The sequence below is a fragment of the Siniperca chuatsi genome, linkage group LG19 (assembly GCF_020085105.1).
Source record: "Siniperca chuatsi isolate FFG_IHB_CAS linkage group LG19, ASM2008510v1, whole genome shotgun sequence".
Taxonomy (NCBI): domain Eukaryota; kingdom Metazoa; phylum Chordata; class Actinopteri; order Centrarchiformes; family Sinipercidae; genus Siniperca; species Siniperca chuatsi.
Window position 1 is genome coordinate 7,946,548 of NC_058060.1, and position 20,444 is coordinate 7,966,991.

Here is a 20,444-nt window from a genome sequence, read left to right on the forward strand (position 1 = left end):
TCACTAACACACAAGTTCCATTATGAGGGTCTAATAAAGCTTTTATCGCCATGCTGAGTCGCAACCTTGGGTTTCTGCTCGGAACACGATGTGCTGTCCTTTCGGTGATGAGCCTCCTTGATTGCTAGGACTGTCACGGAGAAGCAGAGCAGTTTCTCCTCTTTCCCATCTTTTATAGATGACAGATATATTGTGAAAGAGCCACGCTATTAGCAAGCAGTGCATGCTGGAAGAAGGGGAAGTAGGATGAGCATTTAAACACATTTTCCATAAGTCACGTCCAGAGGAATGTGGATGTAACAAGGGGAAGGAAAGACTGGCCTGGTTTTCGGTGATACGGTTAAATTCTCAAATACTCAAGGATTTGTTGCAGAAAAAAGCACAAGTGTGTAGCTTCTCCAACTTATAGTAGGGCCCAAAACAAATCCTGATATGGCAGGAATGACCACTAAAGGAAAATGGTAAAGACTTGCAGTTGGAGTTTGTATCTGCTAGAGAAGGCTGATTAATTGTTAAGATAATGGTGATGGAATTTAGCTTTTCTTTTACGTGGAACACTTCATTTAAAGTTGTTCAAAATGTCTACAGAATCTTTTTATTTATTTTTTTTTGGTGATACATCTTCAATGCTTTGTGGTTGCTTCTTTGTCACTCCCCACGTGCAGTTTGTTACGGAGACAACATGGAAACAAAACAACTGAGGAAAGAATCCAATGCCACTGAGACTTGCACTGCACCTGGGCCTATCGTGAATACTTATTCCCGTCCAGTCGATTAAAAAACCCGGTCAACTTCCACTTTGATAAAACCACACTGTGGAACGCGCTGGTAGGGAAAAGAAATACTCTCTGAGTGTAGCCATAGTACACCAATTAAAACAGATGGAATGATTTGTACTTTAGACAACAGCAATTCAAATATTGTATGTGGTAATGTCACTGATCATTACACGGATTGGTTTGCCTCTCATTCAGCTACAGCACACTCTTTACTCTGTAATCTTGGTGTGCAGAATTTGAAACAATGTGTATCTTCTTAGTAGTCTTAAAAAAATGAAACTCGAGGATTAGAAGTGATGTGGTGAAAAACATGTTTCAGGTCAAGCGGCTGAAGCAGGCTGTAATGTGGGTGCCCATGAAATGCAATGCAGCTGCAGTACCAGCAGGTTGCACTACAGCACCATGCCTGATCATGTCAACCAATGTAATCGCCCCAAAAAGCCCACATGCTCATGCATTCTTCAGTCTCCAGCATCATCAGCGTGCACATATTGTCTCGCATGTCAAGGAAACATCTCAAAGGATCAGGCTATCCCTCGGGGACGTCACTTTGTTTGCGTTAACCTCTACTAATCCCACTTTATCCTGCAGAGAGATTTAGTAGGCCTATGAGCAGCCATTTCACTCTTGTCACAGGCAAAGCAAAGCCCTTGTGCATTTGTCAGTCATCAGTCAAAATCAAATAATGAACTTGCACACACAAATATGGGTAAGGAGGAAATGACAGACGTCCATGTTTGGGTCCATAACATGTCATAAACCAGGTATATACAGCAGTAACGTTCACCCACCTGTTCAAGCAAGAACACATTTCTATATATTGTTAGTTTATTGTTATTATACTGACTGTAGATAAATACTGGTGTAATGGATAAAATCATTGACGGACTTCACCTGAACCCTTGAGAGGGTCTTTTTCTATTCTATTCTATTTCACTGTATCCCCCAAGAGACTGTCATAATTGTCCATTTATTAGGCCTACATAGTTGTAACCACCCACTTGAACCGGAACCTTTTCCATCGCAGCCACAGCGCTGTACGTTTTTTAACATATGTTTACGTGCTGCCCAAATATTGTAATTTCTACATGCATACATGTACGACCCTTCTACCACAATGTGGTAACGGGAATATAAAAAACGGCCGGAATACAGAGTGAATGACTGAAGGTAAAAAAAATAAAAAAGACACTGCTACTGTACATTTTTCGTCGCAAATTGTTTTTAAAAACAACATACAAAGGACAAACAATGCTACAAGGTCCAGGCGTATTATATCAAAAGTTGTGGTTAATTTTCTTTTTTCCTCTCTCAAAACACAACTACTGTTATCATAATTGTTTTCTTTTCGTGGGTTTTCGTGGGTGAAAAAACTGTATATGGAATGCAGCTAAAAGTGCGAAGCAATTTCCTGACTTAATTTTACGAGTAGCACGTGAAAGCAACACAGCAACGGATGTAGCAGCAGCAGTCTACGGTACATAGGCAACCATGTAGCACTGAGAGCAAAAATATCTTCACCCGACTTGCTGAAGTATCATGTCCTCGTATTAATTCATGTCGCCATAAAGTAGCAGTGCACCGAAATGTGTCTGTCAGGATAACTGGACGCCCGAACAGAAATTACAAGGCGAGGGATTCGAGTGTGAAACCGAAGCCTGTAACGTAGAGGCACTGTCTGCCCCCTCCTGGGCGTTTGGAAGGGGACGTTGGGCTACTTTTCTGATTTATTAGCCTACCTTGGCGTTTAATCAGCTTTTCAAATGAGTACACTTGTCCGGATAAGCGTATTTTAGATTCGGGGGAAGGGCGTGTAACGGATACCGGGGGTTGTAACGTTAGTTCGCACCAGGTCTGACTATCCGCGTTACCGCCCCGTTTTTTCTCTCTTGTATTAACGCTAACAAGCACGGCCAGGACACTGAAGATACAGTGTTTGGACTATAACAAAAACCTGCTTACACCATGGGGAATACAACCTCCTGCTGCGTGTCCTCGAGCCCTAAACACCGGAGGAACAACCACTCCAGACTCGAGTCCTACCGGCCGGAGCCGGAGCTGAGCCGGGAGGACACGGGCTGCAACCTCCAGCACATCAGCGACAGAGAAAATTTAGACGGTAAGACACAGAGTTACCCCCTTTTTACTAATGCGTCTGAATAACATGTAAATAGTACAAGAAACAACACACATTCTCGTGATTATTATTATCATTTTTTTTTGTTGTTGTTGTCAAATAGCTGGAGACAGTTGTTTAATGCTCTGCAAATACCCACGCCTCTAAAGACTTATAACGTTAGTATTAAATAATGAGAGCTCGCAACATCTGTGCAAAGGACCCACCCACCCGTTACACCGTTAACTATGCTGTAAGCTGCCTTTTCAATGGACTCCCAGCATGTTGGAAACCTGCGCAGTGGTGCAAGAAGTACTCAAATCCTTTACTTAAGTAAAAGTCCTGCATTTAGAGTAAAGTAAAGAAGTAGCCTATTATCAGTTAAATGTAGGCTGCTTAAAGTATCAAAAGTATAGGCTACTGTAGAATTCATACAGTAGTGTTATACAGTATGTAGATTCTGTTATTAGATTGTTAATAGCCTACTGATGCATGTGTAAGCAGCATTTTCTGTTGTAGCTGGTGGAGGTGGAGTTAGTTTTATGTAAGGTTGGGCAGTTCAATCTCTTAACACTTCAATCTTATGAAGAAAATTCTGGCTAGAATCTGGTCCTTAAGACCTTATTTTCTTAAAAAAAAAAAAAAGTAGAAAAAAGTTAGTGATGGTGCACTAAGAGTATTTCAGCCTGTTTTTAATTCAAATGCGCCTGTCTAAAAACTAAAACTAAAAACTGACCGTATATTTAAACAAGACGTATGAGGTGTGTCATGGTTCTAGAATTAAGAAAAAGGAAACATAATTTTAGAAAATAGCTACTTGAAACAAATTGATTTGCATAGAGAACTGGCTGCAATATCCTTACTGCACTGATGGATCTTTGCACATGTTTTGAGAAAATAAGGGGTTAGGAGGACGTGTAGTATTACTTTCACTATTATCTTCCATCCTTATTATACACTGACTTAAAAAGCTTCCAGGTTGGTGCTGCCTCTGACAAAACCTGGTTATTTGGTGGTCTGTGGTCTACAGCATCTCTTCGTTGGGCTCTTTTCCATTAAAAAAAACTGTGAATTCCTAACTGTTAGGCTTGTCTTTTTCCCACCCCAAGTCCAGAAGGCAGTTTGAATGAGTCTGTTGACTTGATGTAGGACCCTGAGCTTGCGTCATCTCCACCATGTGTCTGTGCATGAAAGGGTGCGTAAGGTTGGGACAGTCTGGTGAAGTGGGAGTGTGAATTTGTGTTCCAGTGGGAGGTGATGTGATAATGATGGACAAGGTTTCTGCCTGTTAAAAGGGAGTTTTTCCTTGCCTCTGTCGCCAAGTGCTTGCTCATGGTGGGAATTAATGGGTTTCTGTCAATAATATTACAAAGAATACGGTCTAGACCTGCTCTATATGAAAAGTGCAATGAGATCACTTCTGTTATGAATTGGATCTGTGTAAATTAAATTGAATTGAGTTGAATTGGACAGTGTTTATGTCAGGATGTCCATCCATCTCCTACAGGGAGCTGAATAGGATTATTATTCGACAGTTCAGAGATGGAATTCCTTGAAGCACAGATTTATCGATTTCATCAGGGTCTAATGAGGTCTAAAGTGTGTCAAATTGCGTATCATTGACACAAAAATTAGGCAGTAGACACACCAGTGGTTAGTAAGGAAATGGGGAGGGGGGCAGGGAGGGAAGGAAATCATCCCAGCATGCAACTACAGTAAGGAAATGACCAGCAATGCTTGAGCAAATGTGCAGTTATTAGAACATTAGCCCTAATGCTAGTTGTTAAAGCAAAGTCAATGCAGGCTATAGCACAGCACCTGACTTGGCATCACATTGTCTCAATCCTCGAAATGAGTAAAAACCATGGCACCCAGTGCTTAGCATAGTGCATACAAATAGCACAAACAGCCCTTCACAGCCCTTGATGTCAGCCAAAAACAGGTCAGAATGCCACTTGGAATTATGTGTGTCTCACTTTCTCTGGCATGGCAGGTTTCCTCCCAAAGCTATGTTGCTCAGTCTAAATGATGTGCTGTAAAAAAGGCCAGTCAACCTCACTGTACTCCTCGCTGTGCGGATTGGGCTGCCTGTAGTGAGTAATCAAGGAAGCCTCAGGGTCTGAACTGTGCCCTCTTCAGCAGCTTTGTAATTGATGGAGCAGGCATGGAATTGGTTAAGCGTGGTTTGATCAGTATGGTTTTTGTTTTTGAATACAGATATTTCTGGAATATTTTTGGACTATTAGCTGCAGAAAGGTAGATATTTTGCACCAATAGTCCATCTATCCATCCATTCTGTGCTGCTTTTTTGCAATAGTAGCGGGCTAAGCAAGGTAGCCCCAGATATCCTCCCTGGTTACTTACTCCTACTCCTCCTGGGGGATGCCTAGGCATTCCCAGGCCGGATGGGATATATATCCCAGCATGTCCTGGGTCTACCTAAGGGTGTCCTCTTAGTTGGACGTGCCTGGAATACCTCCACAGGGAGCCGTCCAGGGGGCATCCTAATCAGATGTCTGAACCACCTTAACCGGCATCTTTCCATGTAGCAGAAGTTCTGCTCCGAGCTTGTTCAGGTGAGCCCAGACACCTTACAACCAGTAGGCGATTTGAGGGGGGGGGGGTGCCATCCCCTTGTTAGAGAAATGACCAAAATCCGTCCCCCTTGTAAGTCTGCTCAAAAGATGCTCTGTGCTTTGTCTCAGAATCAGAATCAGAAGTACTTTATTGATCCCAGAGGGGAAACTCTTTTGTTACAGTCTCTCGTAGTGGCGCTTCACATTGCCGCTTTTAATAATCGGCACAATCTCGGATCATATGAGACATACTGGTTTTGAACTGCCTGTGGGAAGATTGAACATGTAAGAGTCTTGTCTATTCTTGATTAAAAGCTGTGTTTCCGCTGTCTACTATCATGTGAAATCATTTTTCCGACTCGTCTCGTCTCTCCTCTCCCTGTGTGTGTGTGCTGTGTGTACCTCACTCACTGACTCAACTCGCGGGCTCTAGAAAAGCTGCGGCGGTTAAAATAGAAACGCTCCGTCAAAATTTTAGGCCAGGTCAGAAATTATCAGAGCTTGGACCAAAAGTGCCCTTGAATGCTCATGAACTTTTTTTTTTTTTTTTGCTGTTCTCACTTGTTCTCATCTCTGTCCCGCAAATTGAGTGGTTATTTGACAATATAACGTTATAATTCTGCATTGTTTCAGAGTTTAGTAAATGGCCCCTAAAAAGTTCAGTTCAAGGGGCTAAAAATAGGCTTCTGAAAAAAAGGCACAAGGGAGCCCTCCTCGCGCCCATTTAACCCCTGTTAAAAATTAACAAATCGCCTACTGCTTACAAAGGAAACTCAAGTTTGGTTGCTCGTATCCGCAATGTCATTCTTTCAGTCATTACCCAAAGTAGGAGCAGTGCCAGCAGTAGGCTATTTATGTATAATCTTGACTGCTTTCATGCTGTTTAGAAAAATCCCAGAATTACTGTGGTAAAGCCAGCATTTAGACGGCCATGAGGCCGTCTTGACCTCTTGATAAAGGAATTTTTAGAATGGTTTAGAGCTGCAATGACTAGTTGATTAAGTGATGAGTTGCTCAAAAGAAAATTAATCAACAACTGTTTTAATAATCACTGGGGGTTTTTTTGTGGCATTTTTCAAGCAAAAATGCAAAACATTTTCTGGTTTCAGCTTCTCGAATGTGAGGATTTGCTGCGTCTCTTTTGTCATATATGATGGTAAATGAAATACTTGGGGTTTTGGACTGTTGGTTCAACAAATCGAGCCATTTGAGTTAGGGCTGCAACAAACTAATATTTTCATTATCGATTAATCTGCCAATTGTTTTCTAGATTAATCGTTTGGTCTTGACTGCTCGCCCACCTGCACTCGCTCGCTCCCTGATCGCAAAAATTGTGACAAATGCCCGTTAGAATTTCCCAGAGTCCGAGGTGACATCTTTAAATGTCTTGTATTGTCCGGCCAACAGTCCAAAACCCAAAGATATTCAGTTTACTATCATATAAAACAGAGAAAAGCAGTAAAATTTGAGAAGCTGGAACCAGCACAGTTGGTATTTGTTCTATAAAAATGACTCAAGCTACAGGGCGCAGCCTCAGATCCTCAGGAAGGGCTCTGCTCGCTGTTCCTGAGTCCCGGCTCAAGACTAAAGGGGACCAGGCTTTTGCAGTCCATGCCCCTCAGCTCTGGAACTCCCAGCCCGAGGATCTGAGGCTTGCTGAATCACTGACATCTTTTAAACCACTTCTCAAAGCGTATCTTTTCAAAAGAGCCTTATATTAATTTTAGCACACCGTTTTATTACCAACATGTCTTATCTGTTTTATTCTTAGTATTTCTCTTTATTGTTGGGGGCTTTATTTTATTTCATTTTATTTCTGTATTATTTTAATTGCCTGATTATATTTGCCTCAGTCCTGAAATGTAATAATCCTGATTCAACCACGTAAAGCACTTTGTAACTTGAAATGTGCTGTATAAATAAAGTTTATTATTATAAAACGGTCAATCGATTCTAAAAATACCCAATTAGTTTTCTGTCGCTGTGTTGCAGCTCTAAATTGACTTCACTTTGGGCTCTGGGAAGTTGTGATAAATGCTTTTTTTTTTGATTTCATAGACTAAATGATTAATCTAATGAATGAATGAATCAATGATATATGAAAATAATTGTTAGTTGCAACCCTAGATTGGTAAGAAGCTAGTTATGCCAGGGTAAGGCAGGTCCCATCACAGGTTTTACAAATTGCCACACCTGGACCTTGCAAAATGTTATCCTCACCTTAACCATATTGGGAATGAACAATGTTCACTGGCTCATATTTAATGTTTACTGAAAATATTGGTTAAAATATCTGTGTAACCCTGTATTCAATGCACGTAAAACTTATTGCCAACACAGGAGGTCACTCTCAGGGATAATTCTTCTGTTGTGTTTTAAACAGTCATTGTACAAGAGGTCAAAATGACCACCAAATCCAAAGCTTGGAATTGTGCCTCTGAATGTGATGATGAAAGGAAGGGGAGAGCAGGAACCGGTTTCAAGCTGGTTTTTCAGTGTTTGTCTTAAGCTGTTTACACAAGTCTTTAGGTAATGACCCTTTGACAGTGTCACTGGACCTCTAATGGCGTTCCACAGACAGAAGACTCCTGTACCTATCCTGTGGAGGAACACTGCTTGATTCAAGCAAATGAATACATGGGAAAGTCACGTATACTGTAGGTCATCATGCCCAAGCCTCGCTATAGGAAAGAACTGGCATAATTTGCAAGGAGATTTGATATCTGTCTTGTGAAAGAGTAAGGAAATAGTCGCTCAAGTGTTTATCTTGCTTGATCATGTCTCATAAAGGAGGGCAGTGTGATGGTGATCAAGCTCTTGTGTTATATTTGATTTGGTTTTACCTGAACAAATAGTATGATTATGTTTAGTGCGTGCCTGCCTCTGCTTGTGCTGTGGGTTTTATGTGTGTGACCCCGGCTGCCTTGAGCATGTGATTACAAAAAAAAAATCAGCCGTGAGAACTGCTGACATTGGTGATGACACAAACAAAACACACACACACACACATACACACAGTGCTCATTGAACAGAATGCAACAAAAGTATGAGAGGGTCTTTCAAGTGGCTATAGTGCTATAGCCTATAGATTGTACTTCACAGCACGTATATCTGCATTTTAGGACATAGAGTACCATGCCAATACCATGGCACAGGTCTCTCAGGGTCAAGCCCATCACTTGTCTTTGACTGTGATAAAGACAAGTCGACTACCACAGATACGCAGGTCTAAAGGATAGTTGAGTTTTATGGTTGCTATCAACGCAAAGGTTAAGTAAGTGATTCCCAAGGGGGGGAAATCACTCGTGAAATACTCCTGCTCTCCGGTTAGTGTTGTTTGACTGGTGGCTTGTGCGGTCACTGAGCAGATTCCACAGTCAAGATGCGTTCCAGTCTAAATGCATTTAATATAAAAAATGCATAGGTAGTTACATAAAGTTCTAAAGTCTATAAATGGTAGCTTTTTGGAAATTGGATGTTGTTGGCAGGCACTAGTGATGTGGGTATAAAGGCTTTATCAGCATGGCTTCACACAGCGTGAAATATCTCTACACTTTTATCTTAACCCTTTTTAAAACAATAAAAACAATAGGGCACTGTACTTGAACTAATCTTAAATGTAAATAGAAAGAAATAGGAAAATTCATTTCTCCATTTCTTGATCATAATTACATTTTCACTGGAGCAATTTGCTATATTTTGCCTTTTTTAAATCAAATTTTTTGAAACAAGTGAAACTGTATTAATGACATCCTTTTTCTTAGCTCCGATTGAGAAACATAAGATGACTGAAAGCCAAATGACTTGCTAAAATAGAGATTTTTTTTTAAGCGGAAGATTTCCCCTTGAAGAAGAATAAGAGAGGAATATGGCAGCCAAAATGATCAGAGATAAAGATTACATCTACATGTAGCTCATGTTGCTCAACATAACTGGGTTCACCATCATTGCAGCGCTCAAAAGAGAGAGGGACATTCATTGCAATTTCCAGACCCTCCAGACCAACAGCTGAGCTATTTTTAGCCTGATTTGATCAGAAAACATTGTAATGTTGTATTGCTGCTGCACAGCAGCTCTAAGTAAAGGTAAGCCTAGACCACTTATGATGTCTCAGAAATAAGAGAGAAGGGAAGGCGAGATGGAAGAGGAAACAGATGGATCTCTCACCCTGTTTGGGTTTTACTTAACATAGACATCTGTAAATGAGCAATGGCTCCAGGCCCAGCATTCGTCTCTGTCTCATCAGTGTTAAAGTTAGTTATTTCTGGAGCTCACACACACACACACACACACACACACACACATATTGATGAGTCTTGCTTGCAGGCTAATTGAAATCTGGACATGGATTATTCATGCCTGGTTGATGAGCCTGGGGAGTCTCCTAACTATGAATTCCAGACAAGTTGACCTAGATGTACGTTGTGTGATACGATTTTGTTTTGATTGTTGCTGAGGTGAAAAATGCTCCTTATTTTGCCTGGGGTTTCTATGTCCTATGTAAAGATGCACACATTTAGATTTACATTTAGCTGCCAATTTTCCCTTTTGCCATATGACTCATAGCCAGTGCAGTTAATGCATAACATCAGTCTCTAATTACTAGTTATTTAAAAAACTGCATGTGAGAGCTATAAGCTAACAACACATTTTTGACCAAATAAATTCTAAATGCATAAATCATAAGAGGGTTTCCCCCAGAAACATTGTTAGGCCCGGGGGCAAGTGTGTTTTTTTTTTTTTTTTTTTGACGGGGCGACAGGCTGATGTCAGCATTAAGGTAGGGCCCTAAAGTTTCTGTGATAACAGAATCACGGACGGAATCTCGGAATTGCGAATTTAACGATTCCATAGGGCCCTACATTAAGTCAGTGCTAAAAGCTGACTGGAGATTTGAAAATACGTAATGTGTTGTTAGAAATAAGTCATTTATTCAACACACATTTTAAAAAATCAACGGGGTGTCAACTTAGGCCGCCGGGCTTGCAATACACTGGCGGAAACCCTGAATCATGTAAAAAGACTTGATAATTGAGGAACAAATTGGTTCTTGTCAGTGTCGGTCTTTGTGGAGTATAAACTAATTCCTTCCATTTCAGTTATTTTGGCTCTTTTTCTTTTTTATTTGACCAGGTTTCAGCAGCAATGTAAACTAGGGCTACTAACGATTATTTTCGTTTTTGATTAACCTGATGATTATTTTCTCAAATAACTGATAAAACATTTGACCTATGTCAAAATGTCCGAAGATGTCAGCGAAAAATGCCAGTACAATTTCCTTAAGCCCAGACATATTCAAATGACTTACTAACACCCAAAGATATTAAGGTTTACCATCACATAAGACAAAGAAAAGCTGCAAATCCTCATATCTGAGAAGTTAGAGTAAGGGAAAGCTCAGTATTTCTACTTGAAAAAAGTCTTAATCAATCAATCCCTTATCAAAATAGTTATTTATATATATATATTATATTTATAGATACATTTTCTGTCTATCTGCTGATCAGTCACTCATCATTTCAGCTCTAATGTAAGAATTGCAGATTCTGCAAAGTATGTTAACGCACAAAAAAAGTCTTCAACAGATTATTGAATGTAGAGTGAAATATGTATTAACTAAAATGCTAATTGGCTGAAATCCATTTTATGATAACTCACAAGGTATTTGCAAGTTGTAGAAAGGAGCAATATCTTTGCGTGGGATAATTGACTCCTTTTGTCATTGTCTAAGCAAACACCTTCACATGTGCAGACCAGATTGAATAGTTTTAGGGTGAAGTAATCTTGTATTCAGTCTAATTGTGGATTAAAATTAATATATAAAGCATTAAGCAGTACATTTGGCTAAACAGTAGAACTGATGGTGGATGCTTTGGCAGCATGTTGGCATGTCCCCCAGTCACAGGTTTTAAATCTAAAAGCATTTAACTGATTGAAGCACCAAATAAGAACTAAGCAGTCTTTTTTTTTTGTGAACTTAGCCAAGAGAGACAGCTCTTCAAAAAGATTCAGAATGCCCCTGACTACAGTTTGATGAGCTGTCTAAAATCAGGGCAGCAAATGTCACATTTTGGTGTCAGCCTGTCAGAGTCGAAATCTGACGGATTCTTTGCATACCCACAGTTTTATACAGACATTTAATCATCACTCGGGGATAAAAGAGGTAGCGACAACTGTTTTTGAGTTTTGAGTGGGGCGTTTGATGGGGTGTGATTCTCACTTCACTTCATCTCAGTCATCAGTGCTGTCGCTGTCACTGTCACTATTGCCCTCTCCACCCATACTGAAAACAGCAACTTCATGCATACTGTCTATCAGCTCTCTTTTCACCATTTTCTCACATTTTACACACAAAAGGCTAATTGATTTATCAAAATAATTTGCAGATTAAACAACAATGAAAATATAGTTTGTATTGGGATTTTAAATGTGTCTAAAAAAAAAAAGTACAAATAGAGCAGGAATGGAGCCAAGGTGAGGGCAGGCATGTCTGAACTTTATGGGTACAGCAAAAGCAACAGCACCTACAAATGTGTTAAAGTATCTTGTGTTTTAGTGATGTGACATTTCAGTCATTGATATGTTTTTTTAAAGACAGTAACATTGTTCAGTATTTGTCCAGCCACACTGGCTGATGCTGATATGCATATTGGTAAGAGTCTTAGTACAAACACATGTTATAGCACGTGACTGTTTTTTTAGAGCTGCAAGTAACTATTACTTTCATTATTGATTCATGTGACGATTATTTTCTCGATAAATTAATTCATTGTTTTGTCTATGAAATGTATGAAAATAGTGAAAAATATCCATCACAATTTTCCAGCGCCCAAGTTGACGTATTCAGATCGCTTGTTTTGGCTGACCAACAGCCCAAGAAGCAAATATATTTAATTTACTATCATAGAAAACAGGCAAATATTCAAAAGTTAGAAGGTGGAACCAGAAAAATTTTGCCTAAAAAATTACATAAACAATTAATGGGTTATCAAAATAGTTGCCGATTAATTTCTGTCAATCAACTAATTGATTAATTGGCTAATCATTTTAGCTCTACTGTTTTTGACCATTGTACTTTTATGTAGTTGCTTATTTGACAGTTGTATTAAGTATAATACTGAAAAAAGTATTAAGTGCCATTTCCACTGTGTTCAGTATTGGCAGTAGAATAATTTCTGCTGGTAATATGTCATCAATTTCTACCCCAAATTAAGTGTTTTGCTTGGTCTGGGATGCTCCTCTGTACTGCTGAGGGCACCATCTATTGCCACCACAGACTTTCTGCTGGGATTTCTTCTCCTTCCATTGCAGTTAAGCTAATTTACAGTCAGTGCTGCTACACCACATTCACTGGGTTATCTTATCAGTGCAGGTGTATGAAACTTTGTTTATCCTGGGATAGCGGGTAGAACACAAATGGCAAGCCTGCTTCACAGCCAGGTCTTGCTTCATGTTCGGAAAATTCAGACACATGTTGACGTCTTGCAGCTGACCTCAGTCCTGTACTCAGCTGTACTGCTGGGTAAAGTGCCTTTGAGAAATGTAGGTTTGTGTGTACATGGCTTTCTGCATATCTATCATGCTGGAACACAAATTCTATTGAACACACTGTAATAATCTGTTTGATAGGATGTTGTGTTGGTTATTTTGTATTTGGTACTGTTTCTAAACTGACAGCACAGCCACAGCGACTAAAATAGGAGACAAGCTGGGAGCATGCTCTTGGCTACAAAGCTACATGTACTAAGCATTGTAGCTGCATTAAATAGCAAGTAGCAGACGTGTGAGAGTCTGAATCATGTCTGCTTAAAGGACCAGTGTGTAGGATTTAGTGGCATCTAGAGGTGAGGTTGCAGATTGCAACCAACTGAATCCCGCTCGCCTTACCCTCCCCTTCCAAGCGTGTGGGAGAAACTACGGTGGCCGTAAAAACTCGCAAAAAAACGTGAACGGCCCTATCTAGAGCCAGTGTTTGGTTTGTCCATTCTGGGCTACTGTAGAAACATGGCAGACTCCGTGGAAGAGGACCCACTCCCTCTGTAGATATAAAGGTCTCATTCTAAGGTAACGAACACACAACAGTTCTTATTTTCAGGTGATTATACACGAATGAAAATATACTTATGAATATTATATTCCATTCCTGCCAATAGCTCCCCCCTAAATCTTACACACTGGTCCTTTTTAAATTCTTATTTTTGCTCACAAAAGCCAACAATTTCCCAAAAGGAATAACAAATCATTTCAGAGGGAATTGTTTCCATTTGAAAAACAAATGAACAGATCCACAGAGTGTTAATGAAAATGCAATTGCCTGTGAAAATCTCATTCTGGTGTCTCGTTTGGCTCGACTCTGCCTATGCGTGGGAAGATGCATCTACTACCCACAAATGACCTGCTCGCGTGTTCACTCATAGTGCCGCTCAATCCTGAGAAGTTCACATTGTAAAGGTCTTCTAACAGTTCTAATTAAGAGTAGGGAGATAGCCTCTGAATCGCTGATCGGGAACACTCATTAAAATAAGAGAAAGTGTCTCTGTGTGACAGAAAATCATGCTATTAAGTTGTAACACCTATATTACTTGTTGTACACGATCTGCGGTATGAAATCCTGGGAGATCTTCAGATTATTTCAAATTGCTGCCTTGGGTTGGGAGCATAGTGGAGGTAAAGTGGGGTGTAGTTGTTGCTGTGGTTGATCACTTGAGTTCATTATCCACAGTTAAGTTCAAAAGTTGGCGGTCTATATATGCAGAATAATACTACCATTGTGTGAAAACCTTGATGCTCCACTTTTTTGTCACTGGACTTGGTTTTGCATTGTGCTTATACTAGAAATAGGAAAAAGAATAATGAAAACTCTTTGTAAAAATGTCACAAATGCATTTTAATTAACATGAAATGACTTTTCCCCCCCTCAAATTGGTAAAACATTGACATTTTGGAGATGGATAGTGGATTATATGTGGTCTGTATGTGGTACAAATTGAAGGATGTGTGCGATAAAATTGCTTGACCTTTTGTTTGTTTTGGTTTTGTGCTGTCAAAGTGTTAAGCTCAGGCTTTTGCAAGACAGCTGTGTAGTGAAGTGTGGGAATGCTTTTGTGATCCAAGTCTTCATTGTTTGGAGCGTATTCCTCAAATCACAACTCGTCAAGTGTGTGTGCTCTTCTTGTAAGCAGGAAGAACAAAAATCAGTGAATGCCCATGGTTGAGTGTCTAAGTAGATTTCCATCAGTGCTCTTGAATGGTATAATCAGAAATCAGCTTACATAATGCAATCTGTCTGTTTGCTTGCTGAAGTGGTGCTTGCAACTGCATGCAAGCTTGGGAACGAGACTCAGTGGCAATTAGATGTGGTGTTTAGGAGCTCAAGAGATCATTTGGGCACAGCTGTCAGCAGGCCACTTGCATTACTGGCAAATTTGTTCTGCAAAATAGGGGAGACTGCTTGTCTTGCTTTAAGCAGAGAGGACAGAGACATCCAAATTCTACAGACAGATCAAGTTTACAGGGTTAGTGGCCATGTTTGACCTTCCTGAGCTCTTCGCAATAGGATTTAAAGTAGTGATTTACATTTATTACCTCACACTCTTTTCTGACCAAATGAAAGAGACAGAGCCCTAAAGCAAACTGATTACATTATGCTAGCGCTTTTTCTTCCACACATTGCATAAATGTTACAGAAATGTGTTTCTGACCAAAAGCCACCAGCTTGAGTCTGGACCAGACAGATAAATAATTAGCATTTTAACCTGCCTCATTACCCAATGTTGAAAACTCCTTGAGCAAGGCACTTAACCCCCAAAGTATGGAAGTTTTTATTGGACTTTATTATCACTTTTACATGTATTTGTTGTGGTGAAACTATTTACATTTGTAAAACCTCCTATCATTTTTATGCGAAATGAAAATACATATTTACAGACTAAGTTATGCATATTTGCAAATCGCTCTATATTTTTGTGGATATGACTTTACACATCACAAAAAAACAAAAACAAACATGTTTGTGGGTCGTGAGGTATTTGTGTATCATGGTACACATTTGTGGATTGTCTTCTGTGGGTTACAAATAATAAAGTCCAATAAAAACTTCCATACTATAGTGCTCCAGTGGAACCAAACAGTGGTTGTACTGGGCTTGTGAGACCAGTGGTATACAGTACATGCCCAGGAACAACAATGATGGTGAAATTTAAATGATTTCATCAATCCTATGATTTCCTCTATTGTTTTAATTAATAAAAACACCCTTGTTTTAAAGTTGATAATGATACATTTATTTTTTTAAAGTGGTATATAGTGGTAGTGTATGATTTGCCTAATTTCAAAATATATTGCATGTGTCTAAAGATATTCCAAAAGAAATGAGGAATTTAAACTTAAAGAAAAAGGCACTTCTTTGCTGCACTTATTCCAGACCTACAGTGCCGTACTGATGGAATTGCACAGGTTCACACATCCATCATTACATTATGACATTACATTAGCGCTACAGCTCCTGCTGTTGGACATAAACTGCAATGTGTGGATGAAGCAGCATACATTTTGCCCTAGAAATATTACCTCCTTGCTTAACCAGTAAATTGTAATTCACAGGGTACATTGATTAACAGTGGAGCCCCTCTGCAGAGCAACACTGTAAGACCAACTGTATTTATATCTCACATTAGTCTAAATCCTAATATTTTTAAATCAAATGAGAACTAGACATAGTAACTGAAAATGTATTTATTGGAATATGACCAACTATCAGTATTAGCAGATGTTTTCATCTGTCTGATGTCTGTAATCCATACTGGCAACAATTTTCATATCAGTGCATTTCTTCAAATTGCACACATTTACGTATTAGTATAATCATGTGCTTTGAATTCACATGTGGGCTTTCATGTGACTTTCCTGTAAGGGTAATTACTGTACAGTCACATGATGCCTTCTCCTATAGAGAAGCTCATGTCTGAATAGATCATTTCTGATGTAGTGGGGAAGGTAGTGAGTGAAGCCATGTTTTTTGTCCTGATTCTAGTGGAGTCAGGACTAAATTAGCCAGCTAACTGAGCATACGGCCATCAGATGGGACCACTGGAGTCGCTGGTGGTAGTTTGGTGAACAGGTGTGGAGGTAATTACATGCTGCTGATTGGCTGTTGGGAGTTGACCTGGTCTGCCAACATCTGACAAGCTATACAGTCAATAACAGATAGCGTGACTGGACATAATGGTTTATTGCAATGGTTTGCTTCAGTGTGATTATGGTGCAGTAAATATGCCATCTGTTCATTTTTATCATAAGGGATGGATGAAAATTTTAGTTTTCCATTCATTATATATTTTAAGTCACAAAATTATAATGCTACACTTGATGTTTAAGGTTATACTGTTAAACTCTTCTTTTATTTGCCTCCTCCAATGAGTTGGTATTAGAAATGCTGATACAAATAGCATCCCTGGACCATAGATTTTTGATGATTGTGAGTCGGATTTCAATTCTGCTAATCAATCCCAGTTTTTTTTTAAATCAAATTCTAGTTCAGGAATTTCTAGTTCAGAAATATTATGGAATATTATTTGAGCAAGAATACATCCATCCATTTTCTAAACTGCTTCTTCAGTTCAGAGCCCTTGGTAGGAGCCCAGCACGTTATGCAAATGTTGCTAGTCCTGTGTAAGCTACCCAAATATCTGTAATACCTGTGTGTGTGTGTGTGTGTGTGTGTGTGTGTGTGTGTGTGTGTGTGTGTGTGTGTGCACGCATCCCTGATCAAATCCATTGTTATTCTGGTGTGTTTGCTTGTGTTTGTGTTGATTTATGCATGGCTGCTAATGCCTGCATGTGTGCGTGCATGTGTTGTGTGGAAATGTCAACACAGACAGAGTATGACAGGGCTTGGCACAGATGGCCTTCCTGTCATCCTCGACTCCTTCCACAGCTTGACACCGGATGAACCTTACACACACACACACACAGAGAGACAGAGAGAGTCAGAGAGAGACATGGAGAGAGATAGAGATTTGGATTAAACAAGGAGCTGTGACATGAGCATAGGTTGCTGACAGGCTAATGCATCACAGCTTTCATTGGTCCAGCAATTGGTCTAATATTTATCTATCTAACCTTTAGGGCAAAAACCACACTTTTTAGATTCAGAATAGCTACACTTTTAGCATGAAAGAGAGTGAGAGCATACAGTAGTTTGTAAGCTTTACATTTCCTCTGACCCCAGGAATGAAGCATGAATATATGCTATTAATCTCCATTCAAACTGGATTTAGAGCAACCATGTACTGTACATGCTATTTTAATGATCATCTCCTGTGTAGCTTCCTCATTTCTTTACTTTTAAATCCTTCTAGTGCTGTTGCCCCTAATTGGCCATTTCTTTCCCATGTGTCAGCACCTGTAGGACCCTGGTGCCTGTCCACCCAACTACCCCCTTTGTACCATCCTTGCTGTCACCCGGTGTGTATACTGATGGATGCCATGGCAGTGCTTTACCATAGTCACACCCCTGCTCTGTGTCTGTGGGTTTATGTCTGTGATGTCTACTCTGTAATACAATCTAATGAAGCCAATCAATATTTGTACTGTATGATCGCAGATTTATAGAATTTAGATAATTTTAGTCACCACACATCAGTATAAACCAGTCATAATTGTTTTCTTTTTGTCTAAATAATGTAATTTCTGATGGTCTGTGCAAAATTGGAGAAAGTCAATGTATTTATCGCCCTTCTGCAAGCAGTTTCCAGTCTCGTTACCCATCATTTTCATTCACCCTCCATTGGAAAGGATAACGTCCTGTCTCTGCTAGTAGGGCATGTGTGAAGGTGTGCGTGTAGTGTAAGAAGGCAATGCAATGGATTCTGTACTTGTGCTCTGTGTCATGCAGTGTCACTGCATCTTTAAACACAATAAGACTCCGCAGCAATTAGTACAGTGTAGCGTACAAGCAGGTGGGAGAGGCAGAGAGAGAGAGTGATAGAGCACTAGAAAGGAAGAAAAAGACAGCAAGCCCGGCTGCCTGTATTTGCCTTTGATGGGCCTGCCTTTCAAGCCAGCGTTGCCTAGTTACAGCGGGCAGAGGATGCAGGGATGGGAGGGGAGAGAAAGAGGGAGGGTGGGTTTGTGGCTCTCAGCTGGGTGCAGAGTAAATGAACCCTCTACCTGCCCATGGACTCTTCAACCCCTAACACCCCTTACCTGCTTCTATGTCTCACTTTTGCTCTCACTCTCTCGGCCTCTCACACTCTAAAACACACACACACACACACACACACACACACACACACACACACACACACACACACACAGAGAGAGAGAGAACACATTACAAAATAACAGTCAGGAGGGTTGTTAAGTGACAATTCATCTTCACAAATATGAACCTGATGTTCTGATGGAACTGTGGTTGTAAAATCTATGTTTTATTAATGTTAACAATGTGTCAATTTTGGAATAATTACAGCTAGAGCTGCAATTATTAGTCGATTAGTCGATCAACAAAAAATTGATTGGCAACTATTTTGATCGTTTAATAATTGTAAAACATTTGCTGTGTCTCGCTTCTCAAACACAAGGATTTGATGCTTTCCTTTGTCATACTGAATATCTTTGACCAACAGTCCAAAATCTGAAGACGTCTGAAGATGTCACCTCGGACTCTGGGAAATTATAACAAGCATTCACTATTTTCTGCATTTTACAGACCAAGCAATTAATCGACGAATCGAAAAAATAATCGACAGAGTAATCGCTAATGAAAATAATCGTTAGTTGTAATCCTAATTACAGCTCTCATTAGCTTACATACAAGATTGCAAGAAAGTAAGATTTTATCAGAGCTCCATGTGATTTGCACCTTCATGATTATGCATCTTTGTGAAAGTGGGGTAATGTTTCTGCTCTGCACTTCACATAGATTACTTGCTAATCAAACAGTGTTTCCACCGCTGTGTCGCCTTTTCCCTCGGCAGTTCTGATGACGAAAGTTCTGCTTTCGTTTGTTTCCCATTGTGCTTGTCTCTGCTCATGCTAACTCGCCATTTCCTTTTCTGTATTCCAAACAATTTTTTTTTTTTTTTTTGCTGAAGAAAGCACTCAGGACTTGGGAATCCCCAGACTCTGGATGTTCAGAACAGCAAATGTAAAGGCTTACATGAACTGTGTGTAGGCAGAATCACTATAGATTCAGAGGAGATCCTCGCCTTTAAGTCTCGGTGTCATCAATGATTCTTAAAGTTTTTAAACACAGCCTCAATAAACAGATGAAAGTTTAATAGCTGATGTTGCAATGCCATTACATTAAACCAGAATGTTAGACTTAAGTGCGTGGGAAATAAATATGAGCTACTGGCCTCACTAAATGAAATGTCGATAACAATTGGAGTGCAGCCACTCTCTCCTTGCCTTTGCAACATCTTTTTTTTTTTCTCCATCTGCCTGTCCTTGCAATATAATTCGCTGCCGCCTCCTTTGTCCCCTTAGCATATCAACATAGCTTTCTAGCATGTACTGAGAGGTGTATACAGAAAACGTGACTTTCACATGTTGTATGTGCTCTGTCTGCAGCATTCAGGGACGGCAATGTCTTTCAGTCCACCACTTTGTTTCCAGACTGAAATATCTCATTAACTATTGGATGGATTGCCATGAAATTTGGTAAAGACATTCTTGCCCGTCTCTGGATGAATTGTAACACCTTTTTGGTGATCCCTTCACGTTTCATCTAGTACCATCGTCAGGTCAAAGTTTTAATTTGTCCAATACTTTGCTTTATGGCCAGATTCCTGCAAAACTAATGACAGTCCCATCAGCCTCAGCTGTACTTTGTGTTTAGTGCCGATTAGCAAATGTCAGCATGCTAACAAGCTGAACTAAGATGGTGAACATTATACCTGCAAAACATCAGCATGTTAGCATTGTCACTGTGAGCATTTTAGCATGCTGACATTAGCATTTAGCTCAAAG

The 20,444-nt window shown here is 39.8% G+C and overlaps 1 protein-coding gene across 4 annotated transcripts in view; it reads left to right on the forward strand.

Moving 5' to 3' along the window:
• Nucleotides 1-1,904: 1,904 nt before the first annotated feature.
• Nucleotides 1,905-20,444, forward strand: part of ccny (cyclin Y) — a 41,929-nt gene continuing 23,389 nt past the window's right edge. The window contains exon 1 of one of the 4 annotated variants that reach the window (XM_044176324.1): nt 1,905-2,898. In XM_044176324.1, the coding sequence (XP_044032259.1) occupies nt 2,745-2,898 (154 nt within the window). In that variant the 5' untranslated portion in view covers nt 1,905-2,744. The remainder of the gene's footprint in view (nt 2,899-20,444) is intronic. The other 3 variants (XM_044176325.1, XM_044176326.1, XM_044176327.1) reach the window with 3 other exon arrangements.